The 21,036-nt window shown below is 38.7% G+C and overlaps 1 protein-coding gene across 1 annotated transcript in view; it reads right to left on the reverse strand.

The window, feature by feature from the left end:
• Window positions 1–12,100: 12,100 nt before the first annotated feature.
• The window catches only part of ABCA12 (ATP binding cassette subfamily A member 12), a 168,928-nt gene continuing 159,992 nt past the window's right edge, over window positions 12,101–21,036 (reverse strand). Inside the window, exons 50-53 of the mRNA XM_004767004.3 lie at window positions 19,984–20,076; window positions 18,596–18,701; window positions 15,511–15,648; window positions 12,101–13,806 (exon numbers count right to left, since the gene is read on the reverse strand). Of these exons, the coding sequence (XP_004767061.1) occupies window positions 13,699–13,806; window positions 15,511–15,648; window positions 18,596–18,701; window positions 19,984–20,076 (445 nt within the window). The 3' untranslated portion in view covers window positions 12,101–13,698. The remainder of the gene's footprint in view (window positions 13,807–15,510; window positions 15,649–18,595; window positions 18,702–19,983; window positions 20,077–21,036) is intronic.

The following is a 21,036-nucleotide window of genomic DNA, read 5'->3' on the forward strand; positions in this document are numbered from 1 at the left end:
TAAGCACCTTTGACATCCATGCATTCCTCATAACTACCCTGTGAGGTAGATATTAGCATTATCTCCACTTTTAAAACAAGGAAACGGAGTTCCAGAAGGGTAAAGTAAAATGTCCAAGGTCACCCAGCTATGGAAACTTGAAGTGAACCTCAAAACTGGGTGATGAACTTCAAAACCAGGAGTTGAACCAAGACAACTGGTTCCAAGGTCAACTTCCAATCTCAAAGTGTGTCTGAGGAGCAGCACCAGTGGCATCCCTATGATGCAGAATCCTAGGCTTCACACCTGACCTCCTCATCAATACCTGCATTTTAGTAAGATTCCTGGGCAATTCATATATACACTAAAGATTAGGAAGTAATCTATAATCCTTGTTTTATGTTGTCTCGTAGATCTGATATGGTCAATTTTATGAGCTGCTTATGAAAGTGGAGATACATATATGTAGTATTGGTATAGGCTGGCATAATGAGAAGCCCAGTCCAGAACACGAAATAAGGTACATCAGATTGTCTTCTAACACAATGGTTCTCCAGTTTCCTTGTAGAGAGAAATCACACTGGTGCTTGTTAATAATACAAACTGTTCCCTAATCACTGACCAATTGAATCAGAATCTCCAGGGGAAGGCCTGAAAATACACACACACACACACACACACACACACACACACATACACACGTAAAGATTTTATTATTTATTTGACAAAGAGAATGTGCACAAGCAGGGGAAGTGGAGGCAGAGGGAAAGGGAGACAGGGGCTCCCTGCTGAGCAGAGAGCCTGATGCGGGACTGGATACCAGACCCTGGGACCATGACTTGAGCCAAAGGCAGATGCAAACTAACTGAGCCAACAAGGTGCTCCATTATAAACAAATCAGAAGATAATAAATCAAGAAGGGTCCTAAGTGATTCTGATTATGAGGGAAGTTTGGGCACATTGTACTGAGTTAAGCCTTAAAATCAATAAATAATGAAGACACAAAATCACTACCTTTGAAAAACTGTATCTTGATTGAAAGTACTGTATTATCACATCTAGAGAAGTAAGTGTTCATCAAAAAGGAAGCTTGTTGGCCACAGAAGCATTGAAAAGAGCTTCTCAGAGACAAAAGATGACAGGGCTCAGGGCATACTCAACTCTGACGAGGAAAGAAATTTTCCAGAATGAAGGATGGGTCTTTTGAAGGTGTATCACACTATGGGGATGGATGCTCTAGGCTTGAGGCCTGATGACATTAAATGCTGGAATCATATAATTAACTCAACTTGCCCTGAGTCTATTCTCAGCAAGCAACCTTCTGATGAAAGCTTGACTTCCTAGGCAGTGTGCTTGCGGGAAGAGAAAATGCATTGGCTGAGGGATAGGAATGTTCAGTTCAAGTTCTCATTGTAAATCATTAATCTGGCACTTATGTTTTATCCATCAGTGTTCTGGACTTTAATGTGAGTCCACCCATGGGAGCTATGTCCCTTTTATGCTGTCAAGGTATGATTCTGAGCCTGCAGAGCTGAGGTGTAGTGAAAGATAACACAGCCAGTCTGTGTGGAAAGATCTGTCTGGATAGACCTGCTGTAGCCCTTTCGTTCGGAGATTTTTCTCATTTTTCTTTCTGATCATCATGCCAATCCCATGTAGCCCAAGGCATGTATCTGCTAGGGGGTGGGAGGATTATAGGGAAGGAAATTAGGGAATGGAAAAGTTCTGGAAAAAAAAATGTGGAGGAAAAAGCCAAGGTACTCTTCAGTTTATAATAAACACAACAGGCATGTGCGGCAGGACAGTGACTCTGAAGGACATATTTTAAGAATGGATTTGCTGTATTTCTTTGACTTTCCTCCCTCTGACCCATTTAAATTAATAAGCTAGCCTGGAAAACTACGGAATGATTTTAAGATCATAGGGTTTTCTTACGATGAAAAGAAAATATGTTTTCTGTCTTAGGATTTGCTGTTCATTGTAAAAGGAGGATCAGATGTAGAGAAAGCTGGCAGGCTTTTTGTTCTGGGGAATTAAATGCAGGAGAAGGAAGAATGAGAAAGTAAGAAAAGAGTGAATATAGTGATAATTTTCTACTATTTGAGCTTTGACATGGGAGTATGGGTGTCCTTGGGTGTTAAATATTTATTAAATGAACTTAATGTGCAAGGTGAGCTACTTGTCTATTGCTGTGAGGTGGGCCACATCAAAGGGAACTAGACTGTGCGGTATGGTACGATAAAGGAGCACTGAGTCTCAGTGTAGCCACCTTCAGCTGAGCGTGGCATGGTCCCTGCCTTGAGAGCAGCGTCCCTATCAAGCTGTCCATCCTGGGAGGACCAGGTGATCTCTGAGCTGAGGGTGAACTGCTCTGCCCAGGAGGAAGGAATCAGCCAGGAAGCACCACCAGACTCTGACCAAATCAAGAAAGATCAGAGTACACGTTGTCAGCCCAGGCTTTACTAATCAGTCCTACAGGGAAAATAGTACCCAAGAAGCAGGGGGCATTGCCCTCTCCAAAGACTTTCAGAGGCAGAGGGCATTAGCACTGGCAAACTGACCCTTTCCTGCCGCAATAAGAACATGTGAGATCCCTCTCTGATATAACTGGTGATTTCCCTTCCACTGCCACCAACTTCTCTGCTTCCCTGTCCTTTACTCTCTTGAAAAAGCTAACTATATACTTCATGTCCACTTTACCTCTTATCTTTTATTGCACTCATTCCTGAGACTTTCTTACCTATCATGGAACAGAAACTTGTTCTGTCAAGATCACACATGAATATGTCAAATCAAATGGCCAATTTTCAGTTCTTATTTTAATCTGTTCAACAGCTGTCTTGACAACGTCAGTCCTGGCCTTTTTTTTTTTTTTAAGATTTTGTTTATTTATTTATTCATTTGAGAGAGAGAGAGAGAGAAAGAGAATCTCAAGCAGATTCCATGTTGAGCCCTGAGCCCAAAGCAGGGCCTGATCTCATGACCCTGAGATCATGACCTGAGCCAAAACCAAGAGTCAGATGCTTAATAGACTGAGCCACCCAGATGCCCCAGTCACTCCTTATTTTAAGAAACAATTTCTTGGGGCACCTGGGTGGCTCAGTGGGTTAAAGCCTCTGCCTTTGGCTCAAGTCATGATCCCAGGGTCCTAGGATGGAGCCCCACATGGGGCTCTCTGCTCAGTGAGGAGCCTGTTTCCTCCCCCCACCCCCAATTCTCTCTCTCTCTCTGCCTGCCTCTCTGCCTACTTGTGATCTCTGTCAAATAAATAAAATTAAAAAAAAAAAGAAATACTTTCTTAACTTGCATATTATAAATTTTTTTTTAAAGATTTTATTTATTTATTTGACAGAGAGAGTTCACAGTAGACAGAGAGGCAGGCAGAGAGAGAGAGAGGGAAGCAGGCTCCCTGCAGAGCAGAGAGCCCGATGCGGGACTCGATCCCAGGATCCCGAGATCATGACCCGAGCCGAAGGCAGCGGCTTAACCCACTGAGCCACCCAGGCGCCCTTATAAATTATTTCTGGATGTTCCTTCTCTCCCTCAAAAATAGTGCTATGCCTCAGAATGCTCTCTTCAGATTGTTTTTCTCTTTAGGCACACTCAACTCTCTGAATAATCCCATCCAAGATTATAGCTTGAATTTACATCGATACACCAATGACTTACCCCCTTTTGTCCAGTAAGGACTTTCACGTGAGCTGCAGATAGATAGATCTATCAGCTCACTCGACAGTTCCTCTAGAATGTTAAGCATATCAAACTTAATGTACCTTAATCCCGTTCTTGATTTTCCCTCCTATACCTGCATTTGCCTCTCCAGCTTCCCCATTCTCCAACAAAATAACAATTCCATTTACACAGTTGTTCAGGTCCAAACCATTAAATTCAAACTTGACTCCCTTTTTTCTTACACATTCCTCACTAACTTTACAGGAAGATATATTCTAACTTTGCCTTCAAGATACATCCAGAATCTGACCATTTCTTACCATCTCTGCAACTACTGCCTAATTTTGCTGCACTAGTTTCCTAGATTGGCCGGACTTCTGCTTTACCTCCCTACAGCATGTCCTCCACAGCTGCCAGAGTAGTCCTTCAGGCTTGGCTGGATTCTGTGGCTAAATAAATGTCAGCAGGACTTGGTCCATTATTCCATTTGTCAGTTCTGCTTGTCTCTGCTTGACTTCATTAAGGATGCAAGCTCTTTTTATGTTATGGATAAAATGGGAACTAGGAGCCCTAGACTCATCTTCACCCAATTTAGCAATTCCAGGAAAAGGAACTATCTCTCCCTCCAAAATTTAACTATTAATCTGAGAATGATTGACTAACTTGACTGGGTCACATGTTAATCTCTGAACTGATCAAAGCAGTCAAAAGAAATCAGGTACTCTGGATGGTCACGTGTCCACCCCAACTGCTGGGATGGTATGGGGCCACCATCATTGGCAGCCTCCTGGGGATAACCTTGAATAAGTGTAAGAAAACCACAGAAATCAGAGAAGAGAGACTGGGAAAGAATTTAAGGCAGACACAAAACAGTACTAGCTGCTATAATTTAATACATGTGTTTGTTGCTTTAAGTGAGTTATTTAATTGCTTCGATCCTATTTCCTCGCTGAGTTAAAACTCTTTATGGGAATGCTGTGAGTTCAGGTGATTTTATACATACAAGGTTGCATTATAAAAAAATGAAATTATATACCTTGTAATATAACTGTAACTATTATTAAACTGAGATCAGTCCATCAGTGGCTGATAAAATATGGATGGGTTCAAAGGATGACCTTCTGTAACTTACAACATGATTTAGGTATGGACAGAGTTAGGCAAGGAGTTACTATCTTCAGCAGAGAAACAGGAAGAAAAATCATCCTGAAGACCAGGGTGAATAGGATCATTAATGGCATACTTAATGAGTAGTGAGTAACTTTGGGAAAGATTATTTGAAGGAAGAATGTTTTCAACAAGGCTTCAATTCAAGTGCTGGCCAGGGCTGTTTTTCATCTGCATGCTTAATGAAAGAAGAACCTCTCTCCAAACTCAGGTGATTGTTAGCAGCCTTCTCATCCTTGCAGCTGGTGGCACTGAGTCTCATTTTCTTGCTAGCTGGAGTCTGCCTTCAGCTCCTTGTCAGTGGTTGGCCAGAGGCTGCCAGAAATGCCCCAAGACGGCCTCAATCTGGCCTCTTATTTCATCGAAGCCAGGAAAAGAGAGAGAGTCTCCTGTTATAGTCTCGTGCGACATAATCACCTTTGCCATACTCTTATTGGTCAGAAGCAGGTCACAGGTCCTAGGCACACTCAAGTAAGAACGATGGCGCATGAACACGAGAACAGGTGAGGATAAATGGGGGCCATCTTACAAGGTCCCCTATACTGTGACAGTCTTTTCTCTCAGATTTGCAACAGACTACTACTATTAATTAAAAAATGCTTAACTCTCTGTACTCAATAGATAATACACTTCATACATGTAGGTCGTATTATAGATCCTCTATTCAAGGAGGAATCTTGATATGTTAGACAGGTCATACTTGTTAAGATCATTTATAAGCTTCCTTTTTAATAAAGATACATTATTTAATAAGATGTGCCATACTTTGGTTTCATTATCAAGGAAGGGTTTTGGGAAGACCTCTGTAATGGGAGAATACTTCTGAATCTTAACCTAAAAAGGGATCAGATGAGTTCTTAAAGATGAGTGTAGAAAGGAAAATTTTTAGCTTAGTTAATGTGTGTTTTTAGCTGACTAAGTGTTCTCACTAAAGAATCTGACAAATTTATAGTATTTAAATCTGGAGTTATATCTGAAGTTTTCCTTTGCGAGGACATTCCATTTATCTCATTCTTGAACTGCCATGTGCATTGGTTGAGGTGTCTTGCTTCCAATTTTTTAGTCCAATAATATTTAATTAACTAATATCTTCACTTACTGGCTGAATTGTTTCAGACAAAGGAAAAGAAAACCTCAGTAGTACTGAGTATTTCTTTTGGACTGGTTATTGGAGCTTTTGTCTTTGAGGATTCTGAGTTGTCAAGAGCAGTAGTTTGAGAGGCTTTCTTTTCCTAGAGACTTCTCAATGGGTTCCAGGTAACAAGAATTGAAAATCTGTTCTGCGGTGTCAAAAGAGCCACTTTGGACATGAATTGTAATTTAAGGCATATACCATTTCATAGTGCTGGCTACCTTACACTGTGAGATTCTTTTTCCCTTTGAATGGAATAATAAAACATAAAAATGAAAAACAGATATAAGATGGGGAAATAAATCAAATAAATCAAATACCAAAATTATCTGCTATATTGAAAACAACAGCAAAATCCCATTAAGTACCAAGCAAACTCTTAAGTTAAAAGAAATGTCAACGATTACTAAGTCTTTGTATGTCTAGTTGACAGGGTTGGATTTCTTTGTGAGGAATTTCGGAGGAGGCAGAATTGAACGATAGGGTTTTTCTGGAGGGTTGCTGGGGGGGAAAGGATAGTCAGGGACAGAGTCTTTTCATTCATGCTGGAGATCTGAGTTGCAGTAGTCAAAGGAGCTGTAATTAGGGCCCCCAGGGCCAGTTCACTTTCCAGGTCAACAAAGACATAAATATAGCATACCTAAATGATTGGTGTATTTATGTATCTAAGTCAGCATAGTCAATCTTTTCTTTTTTCTTTTCTTTCCTTTGCTTTTTCTTTCCCCTTCCTTCCTTCCTTCTCTCTCCCTTCCTTCTTCCCTTCTTTTCTTTCTTTCTCTTCCTTTCTTTTCTGTCAGAATATAAAACCCTGGAGTCAAATTTTCTTTGTTGCTGTATCATTCCGGTATAGATAATGACCTTCCTAATCTCTAGTGTCCTTGTCAATGGAAAGGGGACAGTTGAAAGGATGCTGTCAGAATTAAATAGTAATAATAAATATGGCGCACCTGACCCAGTGTTTCACATGAACCAATTGTCAGTAAGTGGTAGCTGCTGTTATTTTACTTAGTTTGGTTTTTCCACTTTGTAATGAGGGTTTTTAAAACATCACTCTATCTGGGTAAAATTCTTTGATTTTAAACAGTAGTTTTATTTTATTTTATTTTTTTTTTTTTTTTTTTAAGATTTTTATTTATTTGACAGAGATCACAAGTAGGTGGCGGGGGGTGGGGGGCAGGGGAGCAGGCTCCCCGCTGAGCAGAGTCCGATGTGGGGCTCAATCCCAGGACCCTGAGATCATGACCTGAGCTGAAGGCAGAGGCTTAACCCACTGAGCCACCCAGGTGCCCCAAGTAGTTTTATTTTAATATCATTGGGCAAATGATGTATTAGGCAATACTGCTAATAAAATAAGAGTATGTCCAATGCTTGGCATTTTATTGAGGTATGCTTTATGTGGGATCAACATTTTAACTTAAAACATTGGCCATCTGCATGTTTTCCCCCAGCAGTTAACTTTAAATTTTCATGGATACTCTTCTGAAATTAAAAAACAAACATAATTACAAAAAAACTAGAACAAAAACTACGAAAATATTTCTAAACTGACATGGACTTCTTTGGTCTTTCAGAGAGTAACTGAGCAACAATATGTGGATACTGTTCTGGATGTGGGCGATACAAGGATGAAGGAATGGAGTTCACCGCTCCAAGGAACTTAGAGTGTAGTAGGAAGAGGAAGGCAACCCAGGATAGCTTCCTACAGAGCCCTGCACAAAATGCTTTTGTAGCAGAGATGGAACAATTAACTCAGCCTGAGGCTTTCTGGGCAGGTTTCCTTGAAAAGAAAATACAGGAGAAGAGTAGTAACTAAGATGAAGAGAAGTTTCTAGATAAAAGTTAAATGGGGACAGGGCAGAGGTCTTCCAAGAAGAAAGTAGTATGAGCAAAGTGCCATAGTACCAACCAAGGGTCTAACTTAATAGAAAACAGCAAGAAACGCATTGACGTGGGAGCACGGTCTACATGGAGACATGGAAGCTTTGGGAGCTGGATCATGAAATACTTTGAAGATTGGTTAAAAAGTCTGCATTTCATTTTACAGATGACAGAAAACCAGTCTGGGTTTATAAGCAAGGGAAGAATGGGATTAATTTCCTAGCAAATGATGTCAAAGGAAATAGTATTCACTTTTGCCTTTGCCACTTTTGCCACTTTCATCTTGCCTTATTATATTTAAAAACTGCATTGAGAAGCTTACATTGATGAAGCAAGCAGGCTCCCGAAATCCTGTGGGGGTAAGAGAATGCAAACCCACTCTGTAACCCCCACCCTGGCCCAGGACACCTGCTACTGGAGTTTTGGATTATCTCTGAGGAGAATGGATCCATCATTCAGACAGAGAGCATTGTTGGAGAAAGTAGTTGTACATACCATTTTTATATTCTTCGGATTTTGTACCAACTATTTTAATATTACAAGAAACAGGTTTCATAGGTGAACTGAAGACGGCCACAATCCTCAGAAGTAATTCACATAATGCATATAAAAAAGCAGATTCTGCTCATGTTATCCAGAGTGGAGGAGGTCCTCCGAGAACTGGGAATTCTCAAAACATTTTTGCTACTGCAAAGAAATCCAAAGGGATGTGGATTCAAACACTTTTTCATGTATATACCTTACTTATATGGAAAAATGTCATGAAACTCTTATGCCATAAAGCATCAGAATTCTGATTCCTAAAAAGGTACCAAAATCCTCCCATGTAAGTGGATTCACTGTAGTATCTAGTCTGGAATAAACATCATATTTCCTTTTTCTTCTCCATGAATAAATTACCCCATGGGAAACTTCACTGCATTTCAGAGATTTATACTGAAAAAGGATGCTTGTTTTTCTTACCAATCATGCCAGCTTTGTTATTTCTCATTCATTTATTCATTTAACCAACAGATATTTGTTGAGTGCCACAAATACTCATTGTGTGGGGAGGGGGGGGAAAGTTAGGAAGATCAAAATAGATTTTCTGTCCTCACAGAGCTTCATGTCTAGCGAGGGAAATATGAAAGGAACATTCAAATAAAGTGCAATGACTGCAATATAGAGGGTAGCTGAGGCTTCCCTGCCTATGGAGAGGTAGATAATATTGACTGGGACCCACCCCCAGATCCATCACCTGTGGGGTCAGAAGCTCCACTCTGCACATTCAAGCTGTCACCATTTTGCACATTTAAAAAAAAATTTTAATTCCCATATAGTTAACATGCAGTGTTTTATTAGTTTCAGGTGTACAGTATAGCGATTCAACACTTCCATACATCACCCAGTGCTCATCACAACACATGTGCTCCTTAATCCCCACCACCTTTTTCACCCATATCTCCACTCACCTTCCATCTGGTAACCAGCAGTTAGTTCTTTGTAACTAAGATTCTATTTCTTGGTTTGTCTTGGTCTTTTTTTTTTTCTTTGCCCATTTGTTTCTTAAATTCCACATATAATTGAAATCATATTTTTCTTTCTCTTTGTTCACTTAGCATTATACTTTCTAAGTCTCTCCATGTTGTTGCAAATGGCAAGATTCTGTTCCTTTTCAGGGCTTAGTAATAGTCCATTGCGCATATATACCACAATTCCTTTATCTATTCATCTATTGATGGACATGGGCTGTTTCCATAATTTGGCCATTCTAAATAATGCTGCTATAAACATAAGGGTATGCGTATCTCTTCAAATTAGTATTTTAGTATTTTTTTGGTAAATACCCAGTAGTGTGTTTCCTGGATTGTAGGGTAGTTCCATTTTGAACATTTTGAGGAACCTCCATACTGTTTTCCACAGTGGCTGCACCAGTTTGCATTCCCACCAACATTGTACCAGGAATTTTCCACATCCTTGTCAACACTCCTTGTTTCTTGAGCTTTTGACTTTAGACATACTGTCAGGTGTGAGGTGATAGTTTATTGTGGTTTTGATTTGCATTTCCCTGATGATCAGTGAAGCTGAACATCTTTTCATGTGTCTGTTGGCCACCCGAATGTCTTTTTTGGAGAACTGTCTGTTCATGTCTTCAGCCCATTTTTAAACTGGTTTTGTTTTTTTGTTTTTTTGTTTTTTTTGGTGTTGAGTAGTAGAAGTTCTTTATATATTTTGGATACTAACCCTTTATTTGATACATCATTTGCAAATCCTTTGTCCATTTAGGAGGCTGCCTTTTAATTTTGTTGATTGTTTCCTTTGCTGTGTAGAAGCTATTTATTTTGATGTGGTCCCAATAATTTATTTTTGCTTTTATTTCCCTTGCCTCAGGAGACATATTTAGAAAAATGTCACTATGGTGAATGTCCGAGATATTACTGCCTCTGCTCTCTTTTAGGATTTTTATGTTTTCAGGTCTCACATTTAGGTACCTACTCCATCTTGAGTTTATTTTTGTGTATGGTGTAAGAAAGTGGTCTGGTTTCACTCTTTTGCATATAGCTGTCCAGTCTTCTCAGCAACATTTGTTGAAAAGACTATCTTTTTTCCATTGGATATTCTTTCCTGCTCTGTCAAAGATTAATTGACTGTGTAATTGTGGGTTTATTTCTGGGTTTTCAATTCTATTCTATTGATCTATGTGTTTTTGTGACAAGACATTTTTGTGTCTGTTTTTGTGATCATTTTGGTTACTACAACTTGGTAGTATAACTTGAAGTCTGAAATTATAATCCCTTCAGCTTCACTCTTCCTTTTTTTAAAAATATTTTTATTTATTTGACAGAGAAAGAGAGAGATCACAAGTAGGCAAAGAGGTAGGCAGGGGGGGGGGGAAGCAGGCTCCCCACTGAGCAGAGGGCCTGATGTGGGGTTTAATCCCAGGACTCTGAGATCATGACTTGAGCCGAAGGCAGAGGCCTAACCCACTGAGCCACCCAGGTGCCCCTTTACTTTTCTTTTTCAAAATTGCTTTATCTATTCAGAGTCTTTTGTGGTTCCATATAAATTTTAGGATTGTTTGTTCCAGTTCTGTGAAAAATGCTGTTGGTATTTTGATAGGGATTGCATTAAATGTGTAAATTACTTTAGGTGGTACAGACATTTTAACAATATTTGTTCTTCTAATCCATGAGTATGGAATGTCTTTCCATTTCCTTGTTTCACCTTCATTTTCTTTCATCAGTGTTTTATAGTTTTTAAAATACAGGTCTTTCACCTCTTTTATTCCTAGGTGTGTATTATTTTTGGTGCAACTGTAAATGAGATTGTTTTCTTAATTTCTCTTTCTGCTGCTTCATTATTAGTGTATGGAAATGCAACAGATTTCTGTGTATTGATTTTGTATCCTATGACTTTACTGAATTCATTTATCAGTTCTAGTAGTTTTTTGGTGGAGTCTTCAGGTTTCCTATATATATACTATCATGTCTACAAATAGTGAGAGATTTACTTCTTCATTACCAATTTGGGTGCCTTTTATTTCTTTTGCTGTCTGAATCCTGAGGCTAGGCCTTCCAGTACTATGTTGAATAAAAGAGGTGAGAGTGGACATCATTGGTTTGTTCTTGAACTTCAGGGGAAAGCTTTCAGTTTTCCCCCATTGAATATAATGTTCCCTGTGAGTTTTTCATATATGGCTTCTATTATGTTGAGATGTATTACCTCTAAATCCACCTTGTTGAGGGCTTTTATCATGAAGGGATGTTGTACTTTTTCAAATGCTTTTTCTGAATCTTGAAATGATCATATAGTTTTTATCCTTTCCTTTACTGATATGATATATCATGTTAACTGACTTGTGAATATTGAACCACCCTTGCATCCCAGGAATAAATCTCATTTGATTGTGATGAATGATTTTTTTAATATATTGCAGGATTTTATTCTTCACTTCTTTCAAAGAAGACATCCACCCATCCCTTCCTCAAATTTTACTTGACACACATTTGCAAGTGTGGCTGACTTTAATGAAGATTTAGAAATCATGAGGGCAGCTCATAGCACAGTTGCATAGTGAGACTGTGAAAATATATCTGGATATTCATGGTTTTAAAAGTCCATTCCACCACTCCACCTTCTCACTGGACTTTCATCTCTCTTTAGTACTAATCCTTGCCCGCTTTCTCCTTCCTCCACTTCTCTCCTTACCCTTTGCTTCCCTTCCCAGCATTGCTCAGAAACAAGCAGGCAATCGACCAACCACCCACCCTCATCACAATTAACAACACAACATACAATAAACAAATTCTTTTAATTATTATAGAGCCTGACCACCTTTTATGTCATTTGGGCTCCTGAAGACAACCATGCTCTCAGAGTTACAACTTCTACTTCAAAAGCCTTATGTACATATTATACTAAATACAGGCTTTTTCTATCCTAAGAGAAATGCTATTGCCATCTGTTAAGATGTGTATTTTTAGTCTGGATATATTATAAATTAGGATGCATGTTTGACAGAAAAGTAGGAGGTACAATAAAGCACAGTATTAAAACAGAGGGACTGGACTTAAACTGAGGAGGTAGAAAAGGAAAGCTTCTGTGAGAGAGAATAACATTTTTGAAGACTGTTAGCATAGTTCAGTGACAAACAGGAGGGAAGAACATTTCAAGTAGTGGGTCTGGAGATGGGAAGTGGTTTGGTGCACTGGAAAAGCTGTAAAGAACCCAGCAAGGCTATATCCTAAAGAGGAAGAAAAGAAAGAGAGGGATGAAGGTAGAGTGGTGAACAGGGACCTGATCACGTGGGACATTGTAGGTGACATGACTGCAATTTTTAGGTTCCTGAATCTTCTCTAACAAATAAAATGACTCCATGAATTATTTTTTTCTAAACTTTGCATTTATTTGTTTTTGAAACTAATGCAATCTTGCCAAACCTGGCAAATGTGTATACATGTGTATACACACAGACACACACACACACACACACACACACCACCTTCCCTGAGGGCCATATAATTTGGCATTATTATGAAGTCTATCCTATAGCCATATGCATGATTCTGGGTCAGCTGGGTGATTAGTTGAAATTTACCTCCCTATTCTCTCTGCAGAGAGACCCACAAAATGAGGGTTTCTGTACAAGATTAAAAAAATGTTGCCTGCCAGCAGCATGAATTTTCTATCAGTTTTTAGGATTTGGATCTGTTCAGCCAACATATCCATTTCCTGTGAAGAACAAGAAGCTTCTTGCTCTGCTCAGTGCCTTACTAGTGTTAAGGCCTGGCAGGAATACATCTAAATTCTGTTTACCACCAGGGTAAACTGCCTTCCTATGGCATTCTTGTGGAAAGGCACTTTTTTGGGATTCAGCATATTCTCACATATTTACAGGTACTGAAAATGACACACCACGTACACTGCAGACATCGTGCCCACTGCTTACTGTCGTTACTCTGTGATGATGCTAGTTTTGCTGTTTTCTGGAAATAAATTATTTTGTTTATTCTCCCAATTCTATCTACCCCAAACTATCTTACTTTTCTCCTCCATTCTTACTTTTCAGCTACTAATAACCATGCCTTTTAAGCTTTTTATTAAAAGTAATAAATTAAGACATTTAACTTTGCCTTGTAACCACCAACATGTGCACGAGCACTCCCAGAGTACTGAGTTTACCAAAATTCATTACAGTAGCAACAACATTCACTGGCTTTAGGGAAAAAACTCTCCACTTACAGTTAGATACTTGTTAGTCTTACACAACTGTACCTTCCATACAGGGTAATACTTTAAAAGTAAGATAGTTTGAGGAAGCAGTATCTTCTGTGGTTCTTCATTACAATGAAGCCATTGGCCATTTGCTGAGCTTGACTCTGCTGGCTGGACTACGGCTCCAGCCGGTCATCCTGTGAGTCAACACTTATGGTGGAACCTTGGCTACTGGTGTCAGCAGTTTCATAGGACTTTTGGTCTTTGGCAAAGTTGATGAAAACCTGATTTTTTCCAAGGAAAATAAAGTCATTAGTGCTTGGTAAGCCAAAGGAAGAAATAACACACCACACACACACAGTGAAAGAGAAAAAAAGAAGAAAACTAGATATTATAGGCATATGTCCATAGAGAAATATATATTCTCACTAGTATTCTTTTAGATATTTAAATTTAACTGGGGTGGGAGGTGCTGCCTAGATGGGTCAGTTGGTTAAATGTCCCACTCTTGATTTCAGCTCAGGTTGTGATCTCAGGGTCTTGGGATCAAGTCTCATATCAGACTCTGTGCTTGGTGCAGAACCTGCTTGTTCCTCCCCCTTCTGCCCTTCCCCCTTCTCATGCTTTCTCCCTCTCAAAATTAAATAAATAAAGCCTTAAAAAATTTGGCACACCTGGTCAGCTCACTGGGTTAACCCTCTGCCTTCAGCTCAGGTCATGATCTCAGGGTCCAGAGATTGAGCCCTGCATCTGGCTCTCTGCTCAGCAGGGAGCCTACTTCCCCTCTCTCTCGGCCTGCCTCTCTGCCTACTTGTGATCTCTCTCTCTCTTTCTGTGTCAAATAAATGAATAAAATCTTTAAAAATAATTTAACTGGGGTTTGAAAATAAAACCTATATCTACAATTATAAGCATAATATAAATCTAAAGCAATAATTAAATATCTATAACCACATATCTGTGTTTGTAAGATTTACATTAATATCTCTATCAAGTATAATCCAGGAGCCCAAGCCAAGCCATTATCAAATGTTTATATGATAACATTGAGAGAAATTTCACTAGTTTCAAGAGTTAATGCACTAAAATAAAATTTGTATAGAGAGCCCACATTATGCTCAGTAAGCCAATTATTTAACAGACAGACCTTTATTACTTGGTTTAAAATCATTAAGTCTATCATAGATTGCTCTAGAAACTGAGAGTCTACTTTGTGTCAGACATGGTCCCGGTAGTTGATTTTAAGTCAAAGGCTAAATTTTCTGGGTCAGTAAAGCCACAATTGCTCAAAGCCCCCATAAAAAATTGTCCATAAAATGCAGCTCTTAGAGGTCCCTGAGGCCTAACGTTTAGACCTGTTGTGACGATAGATGCTATTAAATGTTTTATATACCAGGTTGGTTGAGCTGTACAAAATTAACACGCTGCGAAGATGATAAAAGACAATCCATAAAGCCTCTAGTTATCGAATACAGAGTAATTAAGACAGACGATGTGAGTGAAACAAAAAAATTCTGCATTTACCACTATGGTTGCCTGAATCTAGCAAATCTACAGGTCTGGCACTGAACTCCCTCTAGAAACCCCCATCCTATGCTAACCCAGGAAGACAATTAATAATATTATTTAAGAAACCTACCAAGGGGTGGGGGCAGAAAAAGAAACCTAACAAGGAGAAAGTGAGGAAAGTGTTAATATCTATTTGTTTTACAGGTTCGTTGCTTTACATATTCATATAACCAAATGGATATAAATGTCTTATAGAAGGGAAAAATCTTCTTTTCTCCATTAAAAAACCGTTAATGCTTTTCACACTTTTTTTGAACATCCCAAAATGCAGTTAAACATAAATTAAGGTAAGTTTTTCAGGTGCAAGTTTAGATACTGTTTCAATTACAAATAAAATGAATGTTATTAAAAAGAAATAACCAGAATGTGTCATAATTAATAAATGACATTATGTGTACGGATCATGGTATCCCACTCACCTCTTCCAGGGTAGTCTGGCTCACTAAGAAATTTGTGATATTTAAAGCAGTCTTGTTGGTTTCCAGCAGATCAAAAATGTTTGCTACCCCTCCTGCTGTGACTGGCACATGATACTCTAGCATGCTGAGGTGCTGATCCTGTGGGGACGAAAGGGAAACATTTATTCTGCTATGTCTGATCATACTGAGGTGACCACAGAAGTCGCCCAAGAGCTAACACTGAAATTCCTTCCACTGACAGTGATGAGGCAGTGTAAAGGATGGCTATGTTTTGCAACTAACAACCTGCGAAGACGAGATGAAAAGTTCTACAAATACCAAGAAGAAAACAAATTAAACACCTAGCGACAATTCCAAAGTATTCTATATTCCTATGCACTTATAAAGTCCTTATAGTCTTCCTAGGAAAAATACTGTAAAATGGTATTTTAGATGTCTGATTATGCTCCCCTCATATAAGGTTTTTTTCAGAGATCACATTTAGAAAAAAAATTTTTTTTGTTTTGATGTAGACCTTTCTAAAAGGCTAGGGATTAACTGTTCAATTTATACTGGCTAAAAAGCTAGATTTCATAAGCACTGTGTAGGAAAAGTCTCATTAAAATACGCCACATTCAGGGTGCTTGGGTGGCTCAGCCATTTAACTGTCTGCCTTCTGGCTCAGGTCATGATTTCGGGGTGCTGGGATGGAGCCCCGCCCTGGACTGCCTGCTCAGTGGGGAGTCTCTTCTTCTCCCTCGGCCCCTCCCCCCACCTGCGCATGCCCACTTGTGCCAGCTCTCTCTCAAATGAATAAAATCTTTAAAAAAAATACGCCATGTTCTTTCTTAACTCACCCTAAAATTCTTCCCAATGTCTTTATTTAGACCATAGTATCACCATCTACTTAGTAATCTATTCTTGTTTCCTTGAAGCATACTTAACATCCTGCTTTTCTACATGTTTACTCAGTTACCATATCCTATTTGCTTCTCCTCTAAAACGCGGATCACATTTAAACCATTCCTCTCTGTCTGCACCATCAGTGTTAATCCCATTCTCACCCCTCCGTATCTGAGCGACTGCCACAGTGTCCTCTGTGGCCTAGAGCCTGCGTACCGTCACACGTTCTGGCACACAGCAGCTAGGATAATCTTTCTGGGGCACTCTCTGATCAAGATATGTTCTTACTCCAGCATCTACCCCTGCAACCTATATGGGTCAGATCAAGACCGTGAATTTCACCTGGTATTCAAGACTTCTGTGGTTGGAAACCTCTCTTTTTCTTACTCCTTTGCTCTCTGCCTAACCCCTCCTATTGACCCGTGGGTGCATCACACCTGTCGCCACATTAGGACTTTCTTACTTATTTACTCCCCAACTGCTGCTCTTGCTACTTCTCTTCTAGAGATCTAGAAACCTCCACCCAACTTGCAGAGAATGGTCTGTCAAGAGAGACCTGAGACTTTTATGATCACTGCATTTGCTCTGTGTAGCCCTGGTCCCAGAACACACCAACATGAATGGAATCTCATCACTCAATGAGCAAACACTGGTTTCGACCTGGAAACTAACCAAAAGAAAAAGCACTACAGTGATTTGTGTAAGGCGAAGTATCCTTTAATTTTTAAATTTAATTTTAATTTATATGGTAGAAAATGGACTTTGATAAGAATCATAAAAGCTATTATTTCCTGGAGAAGTCAGATGAGGTTTGGGAGGTTGAGGCAAAGGTATTCTATAGAGGTAAAAGAATGGTTTTAAAATATGTACTCTCTTTTGCTCTCTACAATCATGGCACATTAATATGGTGTCTTGTAGTTTACGAAGTAGCTTTGTGGGCATTTTATCATCCGCTCCTCACACCAGTCTTGTGAGGTAGATGTTATTATTCCTATTTCATAAAGGAGAAAGAGGAAGTTCAGAGACTTTAAATGTCTTGCTGGAAAACACACAGGCAGAGCTGGATCGTTGCCCAAGCCTTTAAATTTTTTTCCACCGTTCCTCACCTGATGTCATTTATTTTTATTTTATTAAATATTTTACTTATTTATTTGAGAAAGAGAGAAAACACGTGGGGAGGGGGGCAGAGGAAGAAGCAGGCTCCTTGCTGAACAGGAGCCCAACATGGGGCTAGACCCCAGGACCCTGAGATCATGACCTGAGCCAAAGTCTCACACTTAACCGACTGAACTTCCCAGGTGCTCCCACCACCTGATTTCATTTGAAAACATTCACTTGCTATAATCATCTTGTACAAACTATCTGTCCATGAAAGATATTATAAAGACAGCTTTTTTTGTCCCATGCATTTATTTTAAGTATATGCTATGTGAGATATATACACATATCTGTGCCTGTCCATCCTATGAATATATATATATATATATATATATATATATATATATATGATGAAATTAAGTGAACAACATTTCAGCTAAGAAGAACTTGATTTCCAAGCAGTTCTGTTCAAACCATTGTGGGCTTGTCTTCCAAATGAGAGGAACAAGAACATAATATTCTCTAGCTATGACATTCTGGAATTTTACATTTTTTAAAAATAAGAAATGTCCTTGATCATACAGTATCTGTCATCCCTCAGTTCCTTAACATATATAATTCATAAACTAGTTATATATACAACTCTAAAACTAATAGTATGGTCATAAAGTCTTTGTGAGGAAGAAATAAAGATACATAAAAGGACTACACTTCATTTATGGATATATGTTATGTAGGTATGTATGTATGTATATATGTATTTTAATGTAAGCCCTACACCCAACGTGGGGCTTGAACTCACAGACCCTGAGATCAAGAGTCATACATTCTACAGACCCTGAGATCAAGAGTCATACATTCTACAGACAGAGCCAGCCAGGTACCCCAGGAGTTCATTATTTTTAAATAGCTATAAAATCTTATAATTAATTTAAAGATTCTATTTGTTCATACTGTGTTTCAGAATATCTTATGTATCTTGAACTAATAAATATATTACAATTGATAATAAAGTTACACTCAACTTGAAAATAGCAAGTATCCATATTAGATTATGACTATCAAAACCAATCAAGACCTAAAGGCAGGACAATTTCCTACTTACTTTTAAGTATGTTTTTGGAAAGTGCAGTTGCATAAACCTTGTGAGGGCCTCCATGCTCACTTTGGTATTCTTCAAGTGAACCTTGACAGTAAATCCTCGTCCAAAACTAGAAAGAGAAAGTGCAAAATGTGGTATGAGTTACATTTTGCTGAAATAACTCCCCTGGAATTCTAAGTAATGAAACAGGACCCAAGCTGACCATTATAGCCTCTTTCTTAAATAAAGACTGCCATTTTGCCGTTAAAGTTCAAGGTGTGTTGCAACTGGCAATAGTGCACTGCCATGATTTTTTATTTAGTTCTACCACTATACAAAGTCACACTCCTTGGACAAAAGCTGCATTAGAAAGAAAAGATAAAAACTTGGCTTTCATTGACATCAGTGAACTGGCATCTAATGTCAGTATCCGGGGTTAAATACTTTCTAATTTAAAACTAACAAGGTCTTAAAAAGGCAAGTCATTGGAGATTTGGTGTCCCAAGTCACTGGGGTTTTAAAAATGAATGATGATTTATTATGTTAGCTAACTGTTTCCCCAAGTATAGATTTTATAAACAAGTCACAACAGACTCTGTGAGAACAACATATAATGTCTCTTTCATCCTTTTTTCTTACTTATCTTGGCTCATACTATTTCATAAGAAGCCAACTTGTACAGATAAAGGTATAAAGTAACACCCTGAAGTTTGGAGATTAGCATGGACATGTATAGGTGCATATGTACTCTGGCAAATATAAAATATTAATTTAATTTTAATTTGGTAATATGATATCTGTATACATTTCCCCAAAGTATTATTGATTAAAAGGTTCTGAATGCAGTAAAAATGTTAAACAGCTTACTAAAAGCCTGTGCACATGGTACATGAACACACAAGATAAAAATCTATGCTTTTCTGTACTTGTCAAGGCCTAACTTGTTATCAAGTAAATTCTTAGAAAACTCCTTTCTGAGAGTATTTGTATTGTAGTTTTTTTTTTCTTTTTAAGACCTTTTAGTAAGATAATTTAACTTTCAGGTGAGTTGGAGATCAACTTTTTCTTCCCATTTTGTTTCTTGTCACAGACAAGCTGTGAAGCAATCCTCAAAGGTTAGGACAGTACTGGTAGAGTGACTTCCCCACACTGTATGTTAAAACAAACAACACAATAGTTCTTCACTTGCTTTTTTTTTTTTTTTTTAAAGACTTAAATTGTTTATTTTAGAGCAAGAGAGAGAGCAAGCACTGTGGGAAGGGGCAGAGGGAGAGGGAGAAAGCCACTCCACCAGACGCCCTGCTGAGTGCAGAGCCCAGTGTGGGGCTCCATCTCGGGACCCTGAGATCACAACCAGAGCTGAAACCAAGACTCAGAAGCTTAACAGACCGAGCCGCCCACGTGCCTCTCACCGGCTCTTTATATGCTGCAAAGACCCAATACACTGGAACCTTCCATTCACCATAATGGCCAACCTGGTGCAGAGAGCTTCACATTCTTCCATGCTGAAAGACAGAACCACATCAGAATGCCTGGCACAGAAAAGTGCTCGTAAGCCTAAGTTCAAATGTTTCATTACGGCACCTCAGAAATACTATTTTAGTGCTTTAAAATGTCCTTTCCCTTGAAGGACACAAAAAATACATTTTAAAATATAAATTAAATGTCTTCACCTAGGGTCTATTACTCTTTATTCTCCAGCTTGAAGCCATCTCGCTCACCTGGAATGCCCTCTCATCAAACACGGTATTTCTTTCAACCTCTTTCAAGCTTAGGCTCAAGACCTACATTCCCTGAGAAATGTTTCCAAAATAATCCTGAGCTTTTTTTCATGACACTTCATACTCCATATTCAGTTGGCTTTTATGCTTTCTTATTTATAACTAGTTAACCTGTACTTGATTATATAATCCCTCATTTCAAGAACTATGACAACTGGTACAAATCCACTCCACTTCATACAAAAATGAATGGAAATTAAAAGACTGGCTTCAGAACATATAGCGTGCTGGGCAAAGCTAGGATATCAATGTGACTCTTAATAATAAAAAAAATCTAGAACTTTTTCTACTATATGATCATTGAAGTGAAAGGATGACTTTAATACAAGGCTAACCTTACAAGGCAGACACAGACAAAATGCTTCAGTAGCTTTTTTACTGAATTGATTGGAAGGATCCACTTCATGGAGGAGGTCTGGGAGATCAGAACTCAGATTTTGTCAAATAACCATTTCAGGAAAACAAACAAACAAAAACAAAAACAAAAAAAAACATTTCAGGTCGAAAGCCAGGCAGGGACAGGGTGTGGTGATAGGGAAGAGTAGTAAGTGTCTGTGGAACCACTAAGTCATTTAGATTGACTGAATGTGTATGTGGGGGGTGTCACAGGAAAAAAGAAGACGGGAAATTTAGATGAGGCCAGACAATAAAAGGCCTTCCATAGGAAGGCTAAGGATGATAAAC

The sequence above is a fragment of the Mustela putorius genome, unplaced genomic scaffold, assembly GCF_011764305.1.
Source record: "Mustela putorius furo isolate JIRA1106 unplaced genomic scaffold, ASM1176430v1.1 tig00000275_pilon_pilon_pilon, whole genome shotgun sequence".
Classification (NCBI taxonomy): Eukaryota; Metazoa; Chordata; class Mammalia; order Carnivora; family Mustelidae; genus Mustela; species Mustela putorius.